The 18,743-nt window shown below is 38.0% G+C and overlaps 1 protein-coding gene across 1 annotated transcript in view; it reads left to right on the forward strand.

Annotated features, from left to right (window-relative positions):
* MMS22L (MMS22 like, DNA repair protein) overlaps positions 1-18,743 on the forward strand; it is a gene marked incomplete at both ends in the record, with an annotated part of 92,945 nt that overhangs the window by 56,180 nt on the left and 18,022 nt on the right. Inside the window, 3 exons of the mRNA XM_082481171.1 lie at positions 10,793-10,983; positions 13,462-13,612; positions 18,090-18,232. Coding sequence (XP_082337297.1) covers positions 10,793-10,983; positions 13,462-13,612; positions 18,090-18,232 — 485 coding nt within the window. The remainder of the gene's footprint in view (positions 1-10,792; positions 10,984-13,461; positions 13,613-18,089; positions 18,233-18,743) is intronic.

Raw genomic sequence — 18,743 nt, forward strand, 5'->3', positions numbered from 1 at the left:
ACCTTTTATTCACAGCATTAACGCTTTCCATCCCAGTGAAGATGAGACTCTCTGATATTAGAAAGTGGGCTCTTTGGTGTGCAGATAATTATTATTTTTAAAAAAATTATTATTAGTGTGGTTCTGCACATGTTGCCTTGGACCTTTCTTCACCTGGGCATATATTCATTAAGCCTAACTATTCAAAATGGGTAAAACAATTTATTGATGAATGAATTAGTGGTTAACTAAGGGACTGTTAGGCTGTTTGATTGCTTACAAAACAGTGAATGCTTTAGGAAAACATTTGCATTCTAAAAGAAATCCACAGTAATATTTTAGAGTAATTAAGAAAAATATTTCCTAGCGTTCTACGTCTAAAAATAAAGAAACAGTATTACCTCAGTATCAGTAGATGGAAGAAGCACTATAAGATGCGTTGACATTTTGTATCTGTGATGAATGCAGACCTGTTAATGAACAGCTTTCCTCTAAAATGGAGAGTTAAATGTATAGCAAATCATGGGAACTTATTGCCCCTTTTTCAGTATTGCACATTGTAGAATCACAATATTGGTGACATTTGCTTTGCCTCTCTTTAAAGTGAAGGGAATCGAGACAGTAAAGAGGAATTTTGAGCTTTATTTCCTTTTTCTTTGTCCGTGATCTTACTTTATGCTAGTTCTTTTTCCAAATACTTGCAGTTTCTCGTAATTTAATAAGAAGTGTTTCAGGTAGACTGCTGGCCCATTTCTCCGTATATTTAAGACCTTTATCAAGCAACCGGTGGAAAAGTCTTGCAAGTGTTTAAATGACAGCTTTCACTTCCATCTCACGATCATGGCATCTCTTTGGCCTGATTCATTGCAAGTCTCACTGCATCCACAGTTGTCTGGGAAAGTCAGAAAGACAGGACAGGCTGATCTTAACATGTTCCAGGTCTCTCTTCTGCCATATAGTGCATGGGGGAAAGGTCGCTGCAGGAACAATGTGATGAAAGAAGTGGTATAATAGAGGATGGAGAGCTGGCTGTGCTTGGAGGTCACCTCACGTCTGGTTTTCTTCTGAGTTAAACTTTTCAGCAGTTGCTGTCTGTTCACTTTCCTATTTGAAGGATCTGCACATTTCTTCCTGCAACCCCGTGAGTTTTAAAGTAGACTTTTTTATGCTCTTGTCTCTGCCAAGTCTGTTGGTGGAATCCTGGGAACTTATGCTGCTCTCTGGTAACGGGTGGGAATGTTCAGGCTAGTACTGCTCTGGCCTTTGTGCAACTTTTGCGTTCCGGTAGAAAAAAAGTAGAGGAGTATATGTGAATTACACCTGGATATTGAGTTGTCTTTGTCACTCCTATGTGCTACTTCCTTCTAAAGGTCCGGAAGATGAACTCACAAAGAGTTGAATACATTTTAACGTTTGAAGGGATGGCCATGTTCAGAGGTGCTGCAGCTTGACAAACTAACATCTCTTACTTTGAATGCTTGTTTTGAAAACTCTAAAATGGATTAGGTCATGGCCGCTTTTACCAATTTTAGTGATTCTTTGATTGGGAGAATGGATCAAGCAATGAGAGGTAACTTTGCTGCTTATATATCCTAGCATAATGTATTATTGTTATTATTGTTTCTATATTGCTGTGGAAAGGACAACTGTCTTAAAACCTGAGAATTTCTGTTCACTTTTTTTTTGTGCTACGTGCTGTTTGTAGTGTTACATTTACATAAAAGAATTTAGTGGAGAACATAGACCTACCAAATTCCTCTGTATTAGTTTCAGGCAAAGAGGAGCCACATTCCTTGAATCATATTTCTCTAATGGAGTAGCTGCCAAGCTGTGTATTACAGCAGGTGTTTGTTTTTTTTTTTTTTTTAAAAAAAAAAAAAGAAAAACATGAGGAACATTAAAACATTGACTTAAAATTTGAATAAGGTATTGTTTTCCGTTTTTGCTTATTATGAGGTCAGTTGCAATGGTTACGTTTTGAGGGTTTTTGTTTGTTTGTTTTTTAATATAACCTTAAACTTGGAAAGCTTTTTATAAAGAGTGTTGGGTTTGATTTACATTTTATGTCAAAATGTACTGTAATCAAATGCTTTTAATTGTGCAGTTGATAGACTTGCTTGTAGAAAATACATAAAACAAACAAAAACCCACAAACAGAAATAGTAAAAAAAATAAAATATAATTGCTTGTGAGAATATTAAAAAATAAGAGCTAGATTCCCTAGAAGTTGATAGTATAATTATTTCATTACTAACAACTTGCATCGTATGTACAAAAGCAATCCAGTAATGTAAGAAAATATTGCTGCTGCTGTACTTGGATTATAATATTTAAAATGTTCTCACATTTTCCCCACTCTTTCATATGTTTTAGTGAATATCCCAAGTAATGTCTGAGAAATGAAACTTGGCTTTAGTCTTCAAATGACTAAAAGGAAAAAAGTAGTTGTTTAAAGTGCTTAACTGTTCTTACAATATTTGCATCTTCAAAGAGCTTTATATAATTTCCTGAATATGTTTAGTAATGAGTAAGGATCATTTAGTTTAAGGTATTTTCTGTTGATATTATTTAACTTGGGAAGGTGACCCTGAGCTGACTTGCAATGTGTGATTTGAATGCCCATGGGCTGCCCTTCACCAGTTTGATGGGGAGAGATTATCTGGATTTCTAATATACTTTAATTACTCTGCTTATATAAATTGTCACATTAGAAGCTTCTTAACTGTTGAGTCTGTTCTGTCAATGTTCTGTCACTAACAATAGGAATATACCGGGCCCTTCCACTGAGATTTGAAGATTTATACCATCAATGAAAGAATTGAAATGGCTCCATTTAAACCTACTGTATCTTCAATAGGAAAGAGTATGTGATCTGCCTCTTCTCAGGCAGCAATTGATGTGTGGTAAATTGAAAGGTTCTGTAGCCTTTTTTATTTTGTTAATAGGCATTTTTTCCAATTAAGGGAATATAATGCAAAATATGTTTTAGGATGTTTAGGGGCAATGTTTTCCTGATGAATGTGTGGAGAAAAAAACAAAACAAAACAACAACAACAAAAAAAAACCCAGAAAACAGTATGCTTAGGATTTTTGGGTGGAGGAAGGTGGAGTGTCTTTTAGCAATGGTTAGGTTTTACAGGTAAGCTGTCCTAATGGAAATGCTGCCCTAATGTCTGTGTGTGTCTCTTACAGCCTAAGCTAGATGCCCTGGTGTTTTTATTTATCTCTATATATGCACGTGTGGAGATATATATAAACAAGTCCTCTAAATTATGGTCTGAAGCACCTCAGTCCTAGAGTGTTATGGTGATTTAGGCCTCTCTTGACCTTTTTACTCCTGAGCCCTAGGGTGTCTGCCTGCCTGACAGCTCTGTTCAGACGAGCCAGGAGGATACCAGAACTTAGAAGACTCCTGCTCTCAAGTGGTGTAGGGGTATTCCAAGATACAATGGTCTGATAGCTTACAGTAACAGATCCAGCTGAGCAGCAACTTGTTTGGCACGTATAGCATGTGTATCTTATAAAACAAAGTGCTCTTCCCTCCCGCGTGGGACTTTGCCTACTCCTAGCCTATAGAAAATAGGAAGTGAAGGGTTGAATCCAGTGTGTGTCTGATGGGTCCAGAGATGTCTGATTAAAATCAACATCATGAAGAACAGAAATCTGTGTGCTAGGAACCTTTGTAGAGTCCCACTGCTGAAGATGTGTACTTAAATGTGTTTGTTTGGGGGTTTTTGTGTTATAAATTACAGACAACAGAGAGTCTGAATGGTTAAATATCTGTTACCTAGTGGTTAGGATGTAACACTGAGAGGAAAGTAAGTCATGGGTCCCATTCCTTGTTCTGGGATTTTGCATTTTTATCCAGTGACAGATTTAATGTAAAACTCTGTCCAAGATCAGAGCCCAATCCCCAAACCAGTCTATCAAAACTGGGCCCAGGTGCCCTCCACCCTGACACTGTGGTTGTTATATATATATAATATATATATATAAAAAAATATATAAATTAAGGTATCCACTGCTGCACCTTGTGCAGCCTACTGGTTTTGGTGTGGGTTAGTCATGATCAGATTTCTAGGCTCCAGCAGATGGAGACTGGTTTAGATGCTCAGGTCAAGGCCTTTGTGTAGCTGAACTGCAGGCACCTAAGGGACTTCCCGGTCAAAAGAAGGTGATCTGTCAAAGTGAGCGGTTTAGGAATTATGATTCAGGAGCCTGAGATCTGTTTGTGCCCTGCTTTTTAACCATTGCATCCTTTTATCCATTTGGATCTCTTCCAACATTTAAGATGTCTCTTTGCATATGCTTCACATTGTTGTGCGTGATGAAGGCATCTTGTAACACTGACAATATATGATTTTGTGCAAGTCTGTGCTATAAGAAACTTAAGTGCAAATGGATGAATTAAAGAACTGGATAAAAAATTCCTGTATGTTACAGTTGTGAAAAGTATCTCTCTTCCCTTGTTAGCCTTCCCTACATCATCACACCAACCAGTGGTCATAGCATACATATGTAATGAGGCGTATTATTCTGACATCCTTTTTGCAGTAAACATTTAAACATGCAGCTTATTGTGGATTATTGAAGCAGATAGAACTGAAGGAAGAATACTGAAACAAGATTTAATAAATACTAAGCTGATGGAGGCATGTTAGTGTTTGATAATATTGTATCATGATTTCTCTGTTTGTACAGTGAGCTCGGTGGTGGTGGTGATGTTATCATTCTGGCTTATACAGGGCTGACACTTTCATTTGAAACTGTGGCATTTTTCAAATGTTTCTTTTAGTGGATGGGAAAATTTATTTTTGGCCTTAAGTTTCTCATGTTGCTTATCTTTCTAAAATCAATTTTTTTCATTCCATGAAGGTGGGTTAAAATTCTGTGCTCTTTTGGGGTGGTTTGTTTGTTTTTTTTTTTTTTTTAATCAAAGATTAAAAGGCTGTTGCTGAAATATGAAGAAACTTTATAGATACTTTGTATGTACATTGCAGATATGGAAACTACTTAAGTTGAGAAATTTTGATTTGAGGTGGGTTTACTTCTTCTGTCTGGTTGCTACTGTCTCAATATACTGGGTGCTATATAACGGGATATAAAAAAGAAATTGTGTCCCAAAGAGCTTAGAAACAGATTTAAAAGAGGACTTAGATGTTTGACTCACACTTGGGTAGAATTTAGTCACCTTCCTTTTCACGTTTCACAGAAACAGCCTGAATGTGGAAGTGTCTGAAAGTCTGCAGGTGACTCCGTTTTAACCACTGAAGTTCCCAAAGTATCTGAGCTTGTGTACCCAGAGACACTAAGGCTGTTTTCACAGTCCTTAGCTGTTTAGCAACCAGCTTAGGCACATTAAGGCCATAAATTTTTTTTTTTTATTTTATTTTTTTTAAAAAAAGCACTTAAAATCCTTGTAAGCATGCTGTCAGTGCACCTACGAAACACACTGATAACCAAGAGTTCAGTGCAGAGCTCTGCAGCCCGGCCTCCTTGCATTCAACGCTGTGGCCAAGAGAAAGAAGGTTCACCTTTTTACACGTTAGGTCAAATGGTCACGTCCTTCACCAGTGATCAGGAATTCGAAAGCCTTCACCATGAGATGCCTGAAACCCACATCTATGACTTTCCACCAATCTCTAAGCGTGGTTAGGTTGGGACGCTTTTTTCTTGGAGGAGCCGGGCCGTTGTGGAACCACTGTGCCGCTAGTGTGCCACTTCTGTGAGCCCAGATCCGTTTCATTTTCATGAATCTGCATGTATAAAAGAGGTAGGACCAGACAGTTTGTTACTTGTACCTTGACACAGCTCTGTGATACTGCGTAAAAGCAGACGTGAACCCAGATGCAACCATGTTGTCCTTGTCTTTGTGAATGCCGGTATTAGAGTCCATAATTAAACTAGCTTTTCTTTTTTGAATGCTTCGAAAAATTCTGTATAAAAGTAATTAACTCACTCTAAAAATGTGTTCTCATTCACACTTTGTATTATAGCTTATGGTAGTATAACAGGTTATGATTTCAGAGACGTATATGTATTTAGTGTAAACGGCATATTTGAATCACAGATGTAAAAATAAGTAACTGCTTATGAACAAATTAATAAGCAGAACTTGAACGGTGAGGTTGTCAACATGGGAGTTGGTATCTGTATGGATCAATGAAATCAGTGCTATAGTTGCAATCTTCTATAACTATCATGTACCTAACTGGCATAACAGTCAACTAGTTGAATATGCATACTGGATTATTTTCAAAGGCACGCGGAGGGCATGCAAGCATCTCTTTCAGCTTAATCTTGGATAGGACTAATTACTGGAAATGTCTGTGGCTTGTGCTGAAACCTCGCTAACAGTTCTGGTCACTGTAAGAAGCAACAATTCTGGTGGAATGAAAGGAAGGAATAAGTAGAGATATTAAAGAAGTATTGATGTTTTATGGTATTTGAAGAAAGTGAAATTGGATGAGAATTTTGGACTAAATTCTGAAATGCTGCTTGGTAAATATTGTTTTGTCACTGAAGCTGAGTGGACTGCTGTCTTGCAGAGATTTCAGAGTTTTGCAGCTGTAGCAGTAGCACAAATTTTGAATCTCACTGCAGTAAGGTTTTTATGAGAAATGAAAATATGACTGGATAGATTTCTATAGGAAAGCACAATGTTTCTTGCCATACAATAGTGCTATATAAATTCTTTGTATTGGCAAGTAAAAGGGGATGGGAAGCAGAAACACCTTTCCACATGAAATGGAGTAGTGTCAACATTGGCACTTATATTTTGGATTTTATTTTAATGCTGTCTTTATTGTGTAATTTATTGTAATCTTTTCAGCAGACACATATACGCTTTTAATTGTATTAATGTGGCTTTTGATTTTTGGGAGACCTTAAGATGATAACTTTGTTGTTGTGCGTGTTTCCCAGTAGCTGACATCACCTTTGTGTCTGGGTTTTGTTGAGCGAACGTAAAACTCTTCTGTCTTCTTCACTGAAATAAAAACTCTCACTTTTTTCCATCCCTGCATCAGCTAATCTCCATATCTCTTCAGTTCTTTATGCTGAAATCTTCATAGCTACCCCATAGCTGAAGAAGCCTCAACTTCCCCAGTCACTTCTGTTGCTGTTAGCACCTCTATGGCAGCGTTAAAATAGGACCAAGGCTCAACACATTTGTTGCCAAAATATCAAAATCTCACAGTGATGCAAACAGAGAAAGTTTGGAAGGGAAATCTCCAATTCAGGTATTATTCAAGTTCCATTGATCTGCAGAGAGCACAAATCCCCTATTACTTGTCTTTGAATCTGAGGGTGATGATGCTTTGTTTCATTTTACTTTGCCTGAGTTTTCCTTGAAAGAACTGATGTTAGTGGTTGAAATTCTAAGCATCAAAGCCATTTATCATTTTAGAAATGCTCATATATCCCTACCCAATCTCCCTAGATTTATCCAAGGGTGTTGGTCCCGCAGGTGTTGTTTTTTCATTTATTTGTTTCAACATGGAAAGGTCATTCATTTCCTTTAAAAAGACTTTCCTGAGCTTAATCTCGGCTGTACTGGACAGCCGAGTTCCATGGATGCTGTGGCTGGCCTGGCGTGGTCTGGGAGCAGAGGAACTGGGAGCACCATTTGTGAAGAAACCACTGTCTATATTTACAGTCTGGAAGCCCCCAAGAGTGGTAGTATGTGTCCCTGGCAATGCTGGTAGGAGGAGAGAGGTCTTCTCTTACGTTCGGGAGTTCTGAACAGTTGTAAATCAAATTAAATTTCATTGTATTAAGTCTGGATGCCAATATGCAGTCAGTGCAGAGTATGGACTAGCAGTGACTTGAGTTTTCATTATATAGGCGGGCTCCTGCATTTTATGTGTTTTACTTTTCCAGCTCAACCTAAAGTTTCACTCCGTTTTCGTAATGCAGGCTTGCAAAGGCATGGTTTATGTTTGCAAAAGGGTGGTTCACGATTGCAATATCTGCATCCAGATAAATGGCTGCAATTCCTTACCCAGGTGTAGGATGTAGAAAATAATCCCATATGCTGCTGTTATAGGTATACATCCAGCACAGTCCTCATTCAGGTAGCACAAACCATCCCTTCTTCTATAAACCCAGGGTTTATTTGATCTGATGGTAAAATGAAAAAGCACACTTCTTTTTACAGAAATAGGAAATCCACGATTTAACACTAAACCATTACCATTGTAATGAGGCAACTGGTGGTTCCAGAGCTCGTGACACAATGGAAAACTACATGTATATAGTTTCAGGAATGGAGTGATGTTTGATGGTATGCTTGTCTAGCGTTAGAAAAATGGGGAAGCCTGAATAAAAAGTAAAATTGTATTTATCCATATTTTTGTGGAATTAAAAAAATTTGCTTGTTGGTAGAAATAGCTGGCTACTTTTGCTGCAGCACATATTGATGCCCCATCAATTCTAAGCGTTTACCTTATTGCAAGCATTTGTGTAGGTTACTATGAATAAACATAAATACTGATTTGTACGTGTTGCCCTTCCACTGACACAGAGATATATTGCCTTACTTTGGAAGTCTGTACACCCTTCTACTTTGCATAGATGGCTAAAGGAGATGCAAAGCACCCTTCTTTGGAGAGGCAGTTTAGAGGAGAGAAAAAGGTCTTTGTGCAATTTTACAGTGTGGTCTGGGTGTAAGGAGGGCAGAATTTGGTCCTGTAAGTTTTATTCTCTGCACTATGAGGCATAGTGCTTTCCTTTCTTAACAAAATAAACCAAAAAAGCCCTTAAAGTTTTTACTGTTACACTTTTTTTTTTTTTTTTTTTCTCGTAATGGGCAAAAATATATTTTTAACTTGCTTCCTTAGCCCTGCTTTTTACTTTTTCATTGTTTATCCTCTAGAGCTCACTATTTCTGCACCCTTTTCCTTGTCCTTTTTTTACTAAGGGATACTCCCAAAGAAGTATTGCTTGACTTTTTATGCTAATCTCGCTTCTATTTCAATTCATGTTGACTTGGAGAAAATGCCTTGTAAATAGGAATACCAACTGACATACCGAATATAATCCTCAGTTTCTAAGCATTGGTTGTTTTCACAGCATCCTTAAAGGGTAAGCTCTCTTACTATCCAAATATCATGGCTGGGAAACTGAGGCTAACAAAGGCTGTATGATTTATGTGAAGCCACAGAGGGAATAAATATTGGGTTTAGAATTCCTGGCTTCTGTTCCCGTGTTTGGACTCGCACTGGCTCTCAAAGAAATACTTAATTCCTCCTAATATTACGTACCCTTCCGTGTCTGTCTGTTAAATGTAGCCATTCGAAAAGTAGCTGGTACTCGGTTCTCTCTCTCTCTCTCTGTCCTATTGAAACTAATGGATGCCTTCAGGCAGGCATAAGGTATCCTTACCTTTGACAGCCGGTATGTTTTATGTTTTAAATTATGTGTTAGGCAGAATTTTTGGATACTAATTCGGCATAATGAGATGCGCTTCTAATATCAACCCAGTACGGGAAGGCCTTGCAGCCAGCCTACTCTTTATTTAAAATTATTCCATTTCAGATGTCCTAATGAGTGCTGTGAGTTGTGTAATTCTTTCATAATTTTCCCACATTCCCAGAAGGGAACTAGGGCATGGACTTTTTTTTCTATTTTTGTTTTGGTTTATTTCAAATTAGGGTGAGCACAGAATAAAGATCTAGGGGGGAAGAGTCTTGTGAAACACTTGCTATTGTGAGAATGGCAATTAAGAAAAAAAAATATTATGGTCTACAAATGTTAGTGTTAAGGCAAGTCTCGATGCCTCCGCTGTTTGCTATTATGGTATAAATATCTTGACTCTGACTTTACAGTGCTGTTTATAGAATTTAATAAAGCAAATGTAATAATGCTGCCTGTGCTTTAATGCACAATCTCAATTGAGTTGACCAGAAGATAAATAGGAACAGGAATGATAGTGCGTTCCTACAGATTGTTTTTAATAAGCATGTTATTTAGTTGATCAGCCCAGTGCAGTAATGCCTCCTATCCTGCTCTACCAGACAAATTTATTAATGCTTCCTCCCCTCCCCATTTCTCTGAGAACATTGATTCCCTGCAGACATATCTCTATTAAACCTCTAGAAAGTCACAACTTCCAAATTAGATTAAGTAGCAGGAATGGTACTAGAAGAATCAAAGAAAATTGAGTGCGTTATTGAATTCATGCCACATTGTCTCAGGAAGAGATGGGAGTTATGTGTAGTGGTAACTTTTGTCCTTACTGTACTAACAAAGCTGTGGGCATTGCTGTCAAACCTAATTGTCTGCAGCGCATCAGGATAAAATGAATCTTTTCTCTTATCAAAGCTCATACCTAGTGAGCTTTTACAAATGAGAAATAGGTTTCAGAAGGAAGCTTTACAGTTGATCAAAATCATTTGCCATTATTCGCTGTACACAACCCTATCCTAAAAACCCTATTGACAAAAATTTAAAAAAAAAAAAAAAAAAAAGGCATCTGGCTTTGGATTGTAAGCAGACTCGCTTGTCATGCTGGCAGTTGCAAAATGCAGATATTCATTTTAAAGCTGCCTATTTCTCATTTTGATCTGACATATTAAAAAGCATATAATTAATGGTTGACATTAGTAATTAACATTAACTTTATGGTGCTTAATATGCCATCATTCATCCATCAAATAACTGGTACGCATAATGTCTTTGCGTAAAGGTCTTAATTGCACAGAACGATTCTTCAGTTATCAGGCACTACGGTTTAAAGTAGTTGTAAAAGCATTTTTAAAATACCTGAATTTTTCATTTATTGAATGTAAACATTGTTTTTGTTTCTCCCTAGGAGTGTGCACAAACGTGTAAGTCAGGGACTTCAACTAGGGAAGGCGGCCCCAGACGCGCAGCTTCCATTAGTGGCTAAAGAGCACCACCTTGCTGTCGCCAGTGCTCTCTGGAGAAACTTCTTTCCCTATTTGAAGAGCCAGAGAATGTCACAGTTGCCACCTTCCCCACAGCTTGCTGATACAGCTGCAGGTTAGCATCGAACCTCCCTGCGACTACTGGATTTGGGGTCGTTTTCTGGGTCACAAACTTTCAAGGATTTTTGTATTTTGGGATATTTCTGCTTCCATGTAGCAATTTAAATATGTGTAAATGCAAAAAATAAGATTCTACGCTAAATATTTTGACAAGAAGAAATATCGTAGTGTTGAATTACTTGATAGAATACAAACAGATTGAGAACTCCAAAGGGGTTTGAAGCTATGCAAACCTGACTTCTTTTTCCCTACTAGTCACAAATTATAATCAACTTTGCAAATGTTATATAATATAAATGAGTGTAACTTCTTTCACTATATCTAGAATGTACATCTCTGTAGAAGTTCATTATAATTTTATGTTGAACTATTCTTTTCATTATGGTTGCGATGCAAACTAAATTTTTTAAAATACTTCACATTTGAATGCGTGTTTTAAAAGGTTGATTACATGACTATTGGTTTTTTGCTCAACCGTCATGGTCATATAACTATTTCATAATTAATTTTAATTATTTATCTTGCTTTACACTGAAGGCTTTTAATCTTGAAGTACAACGTTCCATATGTATGTGAACTCCATGTGCAGCAAGTCAGCCTGGCAGCGAATAGAAAGAAATCCCAGTTTGATCTTTAACATCAGTAGCTAGCATTGTATTCTGTAGTTACAATGAAAGCTTGTACCCATTCAACTAAAATTTAGAGAAGTGAAATATAAAATATCTTTTTCCCATCACAATATGAATTAGGTAAATTTACAAGCTGAGAAGGACTGAGTTGGTAATAGAAAAGTTAAAAGACCCTTCATTTGAAGCAGCTCTGCAGTAGTTAGTAGGTAACACTAATGAAGGAGGCAGCGTGCAGTGGTAGTGGTCTCACACTGCTGAAGCATGTATGGGAAACAGCAATACAAATCAAAGGAAGAGGTTGTTAATGTCAAAACTTTCATTCATTTCCTACAGCGTCATATCTTTTTATTTTATATTAACACAGTGAAATAGCGAGAAGAAGAACCTATTATAAACTCTGCTTAGAAGCAGGGGAGTGCAGTTGTGACCTGCTTTGTAGAGATGCGTTGGGCAGTACTACAGAGGAAGGCAAACCCTTCCCACGCTGTATGAGCTTCTTGCCTCAGAGGTTGCAGCCCAGAGGAGAGAGCAGCTCTCGCAGCTCTCCTGCTCCCCCTGCCAAGCAAATAGCCTGGGACTCGTGTTACCGCTTCCATCTCCCATTTCTCCCCCACCCATGTTATGGCTGATGCTGCAGAAACAATGTGATAATCTGGAAGAAGGCTGGCACAAATTGCTTCCTCACCTAAGGCAGAGCGGGGACTCTGTAAGACCTCCTTTTTTATTCCAAGGCACAAAAGGAAACGTGAAGTCCTTCATAGCTTAAGGTATTCTCTCCCTACGCCACATAATTAAGAGCTTCATTATTGTTTCTGAAAATTAGCCTTTTCCGTCTAACTCAAAGTCAGCTTCTCAATGCACGCCGTTTTATAAATCATTGTTTTAATAAATTAATATTACATTTATATTTAACTTTAATTGGAGAATTTGGAAACTAGCAAGCCCCTTTATTTCATTACCCTCCAAAGTCAGTTTTCCTGACTAATTTGATGCTTCGCATTTCCTATAACCTAGTAACTGTTCAGCATTTCGGATTACATGTTCTTCCGCAGTTTAAATGCATTTGTCATTTGCAGCATAAAGAATGTGCTATATTTTTTCTGCTGGTAGTGTTAGATATAGATTCCACAGTAGACCTAACAGAAACAGCAAAAGGTTATGCTTCATTAAGAAAAACTCTGCACAAAGTACTGTCCCAGTTTCTAGATCTGCAGCTGCTATATGAAGATCCTGTTTTCAAGAATAAGCTTGTCTGTAGTGCTTTATTTGCACAGTAGCTTCTGATACATGAAAGTCTAATCTAAAAATAGAAAGATACCAGCTTTTACTGAGTGAATTATTGCCAAATGCAGTTCTTCATTGCAAGAAGTGTGTAGAAACAACTAAGCAAATAAATAAAACTCAGCCCCGTAAAGCACAGTCATACTTATGTGTACAAGGGAAGAAGTGGTGGATGGAAGCAAGAAAGGAAGGCCAAAAAGACAGAAAAGCAAGTTTTTAAGACATATCTTTTTATTACATAAGTAGTAAAGCTGTGCCTTCAGGGTTTATAATCTGTGTTTTTGTGAATATATTTAAAATTGAGTATGTTTGGATCCATTTTTCCTCCTTTGCATTCAGCGTGTCATTTGGACTTACAAACTCCTTGGGACAGAGACTGCACTTTAAGGATGCGTACAACTGCTCTCTGTTAGAATAGTTGCCTAGTTTTAATTGCGATTTCTGGTACTCCCAGACTGCACATTATTAATCATAGTTAATTTTCAGTGCTTTTTATTGGAACAGCGATGTACTGAGAAACCATTGACACGGTGCTATGATTTTTCTTTTCTCTTTAAAATCAGGTTTTACTCTCTTAGCTTTGGATATACCCAGCAAAGCCCTATCAGATCTCCAGCCACAGCCCGTTCTATCAATGATGCAGCTGTTTGGATGGGATGACATGGTGTGGCCTCAGCTGGTGTCAAGATATCTAAGTCACCTAATTCAGAACAGGTGAAAAATTGCAGCTACTTGTTCTTCCAGTATCTTGTCATCCCTTCATTAAACTTGTGGAAACTGTTTCTTCAAACAGTAATGCTTCGTTGAGATGGTCCAGGTTCTTTGCATCTGCTGGTTTTAGGTTTCTTGAAATCATGTGGGACATTTCATAATGGATCGCGGGTGTTAATTTGGGTTGGTTGTTTGTTTTTATGTGTCAATAGCTTAAGATACTAAAAATTTGTCAGGAAGACAGGTAAGTATTTTGAAAAAGTTATTTGTCTTTTTATATCGCAAACCACTTATTTTTTTCCCCAATGGAAACAGTGTTGTTACTAACAGATTGTGGAAAATGGGGACCTAGACAGAATCTTCAGAGAAGTACTTCCGTGAAGAGCAATACTGCATCAAAGCGAAATGCAAATTGAAAATAGGTTATGGCTCAGGCATATAGTTATGCACCCCCTTCTATTGTTGTTACACTTGGGCAAAGTTGTTACGGTTTGGCAAGGCAGTAGCCTCCTGCCCTAGCTGCACTTGAAGTTTATGTAGTATTCAGTATTTTCACTTCTTCAAACTGAAGAACTTCTCCAGGAAGCTGAGGAGGATGGGTTGGGCAGTATTGGAAGTATAAGGAAAATGATCATAAGGAAATGCATGCATTAAAACTTTCTTTTTGACAAGCTTGGAACACTCTCTGAGTGTATGTTAATGTTCATGTAGCTCAGGTTTCTGAGACCTGCTAAATGGATGCTTTAAATGAAATAATACGTTTAGAAAATTTATCACATTACTATGTTTTACATGCTAATGTTGGATTTTCACAGAATCACAGAATTGTTTAGGTTGGAAGGGACTCTTGAGGTCATGTAGTCTAACTTGTCCAATGCTTCTGCTCAAGCAGGGTCAGCTAGAGCAGACTGCTCAGGACTCTAAGTCATAATTTTATCTACCTGAGAAATTAAGTAGGCCTCTGTGAACTGAAGATAGATAGATGGATTGTGGTGGTTGCTGTGGTGTGGGTTTTTTTCCCCCTCACCCTGCTTCTGAATCAAGCTTTGGAAGCAGGGGAGGTGAGAGATGAGAGAGAAGGAGGGAGTGTTTCTATGTTGGACTGTATTTGAAAGTGAAAAAAGTTGCACATTTTTAGGATACATATTGTACTAAGGAGCATAGCTGTAAATCAGGATATGGTAAAGACTATTTCAGTGTGATCAGCAAAGATGAGGCTATGGCCTTCTTGCAGGGTGATGTTAAAAGAGATTGAATTTAGTTCCTTATGTTTGGAATTCAGGAGAGGAATGATCGGTCCTCTGATTTGCCATATTTCTTGTATATGATCTTTATAGGGGGAGTTTCATGCAAAGTGGCAGATACCTAGCGCACACTGAATGAAGTGGGAGTTAAGCGCATAAATGCCCATTTCTAATTTGAATTTTGTTGCTCTTCAGGTGAGATCAAGAAAAAAAACATTTTGATGCCTAAACTGGAATTTTGGTATAATTTAAGTGCTTAAGGCTAATTACCGATTCCCCCAGTAAACACTTAAATGACTGAAAGCACTTACTTAAGTATTTATTAGCAATATTCATTAAGCATCTGGCATACTGTTCTATACGTATCCACAGATACATTGCTACGCTGGCTGAGGTAACGTTTACTGTATTTGGAACCACGGCTGAAGTATTCCCGCTCCAAAGTGTTTGGGAGCACGATTGCATTAGCAAGTGCAGAACACGCGCACCTGCCTAATACTGAGTTCCCCATACTTGCTGCCGTAATTTCATCTAAAAATGCAGTTAGCATTGATGATAGTTACTTGGTGTACGTTAGTTGAGAGATTAGAGCACTTGTGCAAGAATTTGGAAAACCCAAGTTAAGTGGGTCTTGCACTTGATTTCCAAGTAGCGCCTTAGAAAGGAACGAGAGGACCTTGCCCCCCTTTTTTCAGGTTGTACCATGGACTAAACTGAAAAGGTCAGCTTCATGGGTCCCTATTGAGAGAACCAGCAGGAAAAAGCATGACTGCATAGTTGAGTGATGATGGGTATTTGTCTTTTGCTTACGTGTGCATCTATGTTTTCACTCTTTGTGGTTCTCTCTCATATGTTCTCACTCTCTGTCGCCCTTTGCTTTTCTGAATCTTCCCCCCTGCTGGAAGCATGGGACAGAAAACACTCACAGAGGCAAATATTTTTGCCCCTAAGCTGTCGGGGTTGCAGTTGCCAGCCTCGAGGAGTATTGTCTGTTTCCCCTATCAGTTGCCTCAAGGCCAACAAGGTGAGACTGGGCGAAGGTATGTCCCTATATCATCAACAGAGCTGTAAGGTGCTCAGATTTCCTTGTGAAAGGACAATGAGTACCTATGATAAGATTTTTCTGGTAGAATTGGATAGAGATATTGTACTCTAAACACTGTAATTTTATTATATGCTAATAAGAGCAATTTTTTTAGCATGATTCATGTACTTATTTACCTTAGGCAGTTGTAGAGCAAAAGTTATCGAAGGATCGAAGTGCTGGGATCTTAAGACTTCATGGTTACTGTGTTGTGATAATTTTCACATCAAACATTCTCAGTTAAAAAGTAAAAAGATTATTTAATCACTGATGCTGTTATATACCCTGCAAGCTCTGCCTGGTCTCTTTAAGATTGAAGCTTATTCTGCATATCAGCTGTTTCAGTATTGATAATAAAGGTTCTGATGGACAAGCTGTGCCCTTGGGAACATGCACACAAGCTTTGGCATTTCTTTTGCAATAATGCCTAAAAGTTCCTCTCCAGATCCATGTTGTGTAGTGCGTGATAGTATTATAAACTGTTTAAACTAACTTTGAGCATGTGTGTAAGATGACTGGTTTAAAAGGACCGCTTGCCATATTTCTAGCAGGTAATTATTGTTTTTTTCCGTTTCTAAGGATTAGGAGCGTATTCCTCTCAGTTTTTAGGAAGCTGCTTAAGTGGCCTACCTACCAGCAAGCAAGAGAAACAAAAGTGACACTTCAGCAGAAAATGTTTTTGTGAGCTATTGGGGCCAAGTAGACTAGCTGTGTACATCAAGATTACATAAGGCTGGACTTTTTTTCTTGTTTATACATTACTACAAAGAGCATTAAGTCCATAGGCATCCTTTTTTTTTTTCCTCTCTTTCAGCACTGGAATTTAATTATTTTTTAATGTTTTATTTGCTTGCCTTTGGTCTCCTTATTTATTTTGTCTATAGTACTTCAGAAAGGATGTTCAGACAAAATATACAGTTGTCATTGGTTTTAACTAAATGAAACAGAAAAAAAACCTTTATCAATGTTGTTCAGTGGGAAACAGAATCCAGTTTGGTTTCCATCTGGACCTGTGTTGACTTTCTGTTGCAAGCATGAGTAAAAATTCAGCAGAAAATAAGTAGATTTATATGTACATACATCAAGAAAAGAGTACAAGCGTTTTTCATTAAAGTCAAAGCACCTAGGACTGACCAGGGAGGAAATCTCTTATGTAAAAAGGTGTAACTATTTTCAAGAAATTTCACTGCCCTGAAGCACGCCCGGAGCTCACCCGATAGGAATTGCAAACAGGGTGCGTAACAGACCCGCTGCCCGTGAGCAGGGCGTTTCTGCGGAATTAGTGGCGCGGGGCTGATGTGCTTGGGGAAAAGTGAGTCCAGCAGCTACTCGCGGTGGTAAGGCAGGTAAAACTTTGGGAATATTGAGCAGTGGAGTAGAGGGATTGTCCATTGGGTGTTGGTGATGCCATTGACTTCCGACTGACACCTGGCTGGTGGAATAGTAGCGAGCGTTTGATTGAAAGTATATATACATTCCCCCACACAGCAAACTTGCTGTATACTTCTGTGTGTATACGTACCTAAATGCGTCTGTAAGTGTACATCAAGTATAGCGGTTTCCTTTCTCATCTCCAAGCTGCCTTTTTATGTTTCCCTTTTTGATCTGTTTTTAACATGACGTGTCTTTATTTGTTAAAGCAGACCTTCTCTTCTCCATCTTTTATGTAGCTACTTCAGAGTAATGTGGGGCGCCTGAGCTGGCTCTACATGAAAGGCTGGGGTAGCTTAAGCAGTGTCAATGTGAAGTTCCAGGTTGATTCAGATAAACTATTGCCAGCACTGTACGTTATCAGTTTAGATAATACTTTCAAATTATCCATTGTTTGAATAAGGCATTTCCCACTGTGTGAATTTATCTCTCTGTTTTGTTTTATGTAGAGAAAACATATGTGTATGTGTATATATGCTTTTATATTACCGTGTGTGGCATTACCAAATTCATCATGTTCTCTGTGTTCAGGCATCAGGATATTGCGAGCAAAGTCTGTGAAGTACACGAAAGGAATGCCAGTTGGCCTTTCTGTTACTTTATTTCTAATTGTTTCTGTGAACGGTTTTTAAATGTCTACAGCCAAATGAAACACTCTGCCACCTTTTTGCATGCTTTTATTAGATCTCTCTAGCTTTTTCTTCCTCTTCTACCTATGCAGTGCACTGTGTGAAGCTTTTTCTAGTATGGGATATACATCCTATGAAGCTTTGACAGTACGTTCTTGGTTTCGATGCATTTTGCAAATGTTCATAGATCAACCGACTGGTATGCTGGCCAAGACAGATGCTGAGCGAACAGTTGGTAAGTGTTCACATTTCCCTAATGTTTGCAGTAACGATTCTATATTGCAAAACTGGCAAACATTTTCAGCTAATTACAAAATGTATTTTTGTTTGTATTCCTTTACTTTTACCTAATTACAAAATGTGTTTCTTTACGCTGCTTGTGCTATTTATTGATAGTTTGCCTGCTCTGCATATGACAAATTTATCACAAACAAAGATAAAAGAGCTTGTTTCCTTGGAAGCAAAGAACAAAAACTTGCTCCCAAGGAGACAAGCTATTTTTCCCCCATGGAGAAACTGCTCTGAAAAAAGTGAAAATCTGAAGTAAATAGTCAGAAATCATGCTGTGAATGCCCTAAAAGAAAAGAAGGAAAAAAAAAAATCCAGTTGCAAGTCATTCTTCCCTTTTCTATATTGGATATTTTGCTTTCTTAGAGCAGTACTTCATCACTTCTTCTATAAAACACTGCAGTTCTAATTATTTGTAGAACGCATCTTCTAGCGACTGTTTTTTCATACACATTTTG

Source organism: Vanellus vanellus (assembly GCF_965231255.1).
Source record: "Vanellus vanellus genome assembly, chromosome: 3".
Taxonomy (NCBI): Eukaryota; Metazoa; Chordata; class Aves; order Charadriiformes; family Charadriidae; genus Vanellus; species Vanellus vanellus.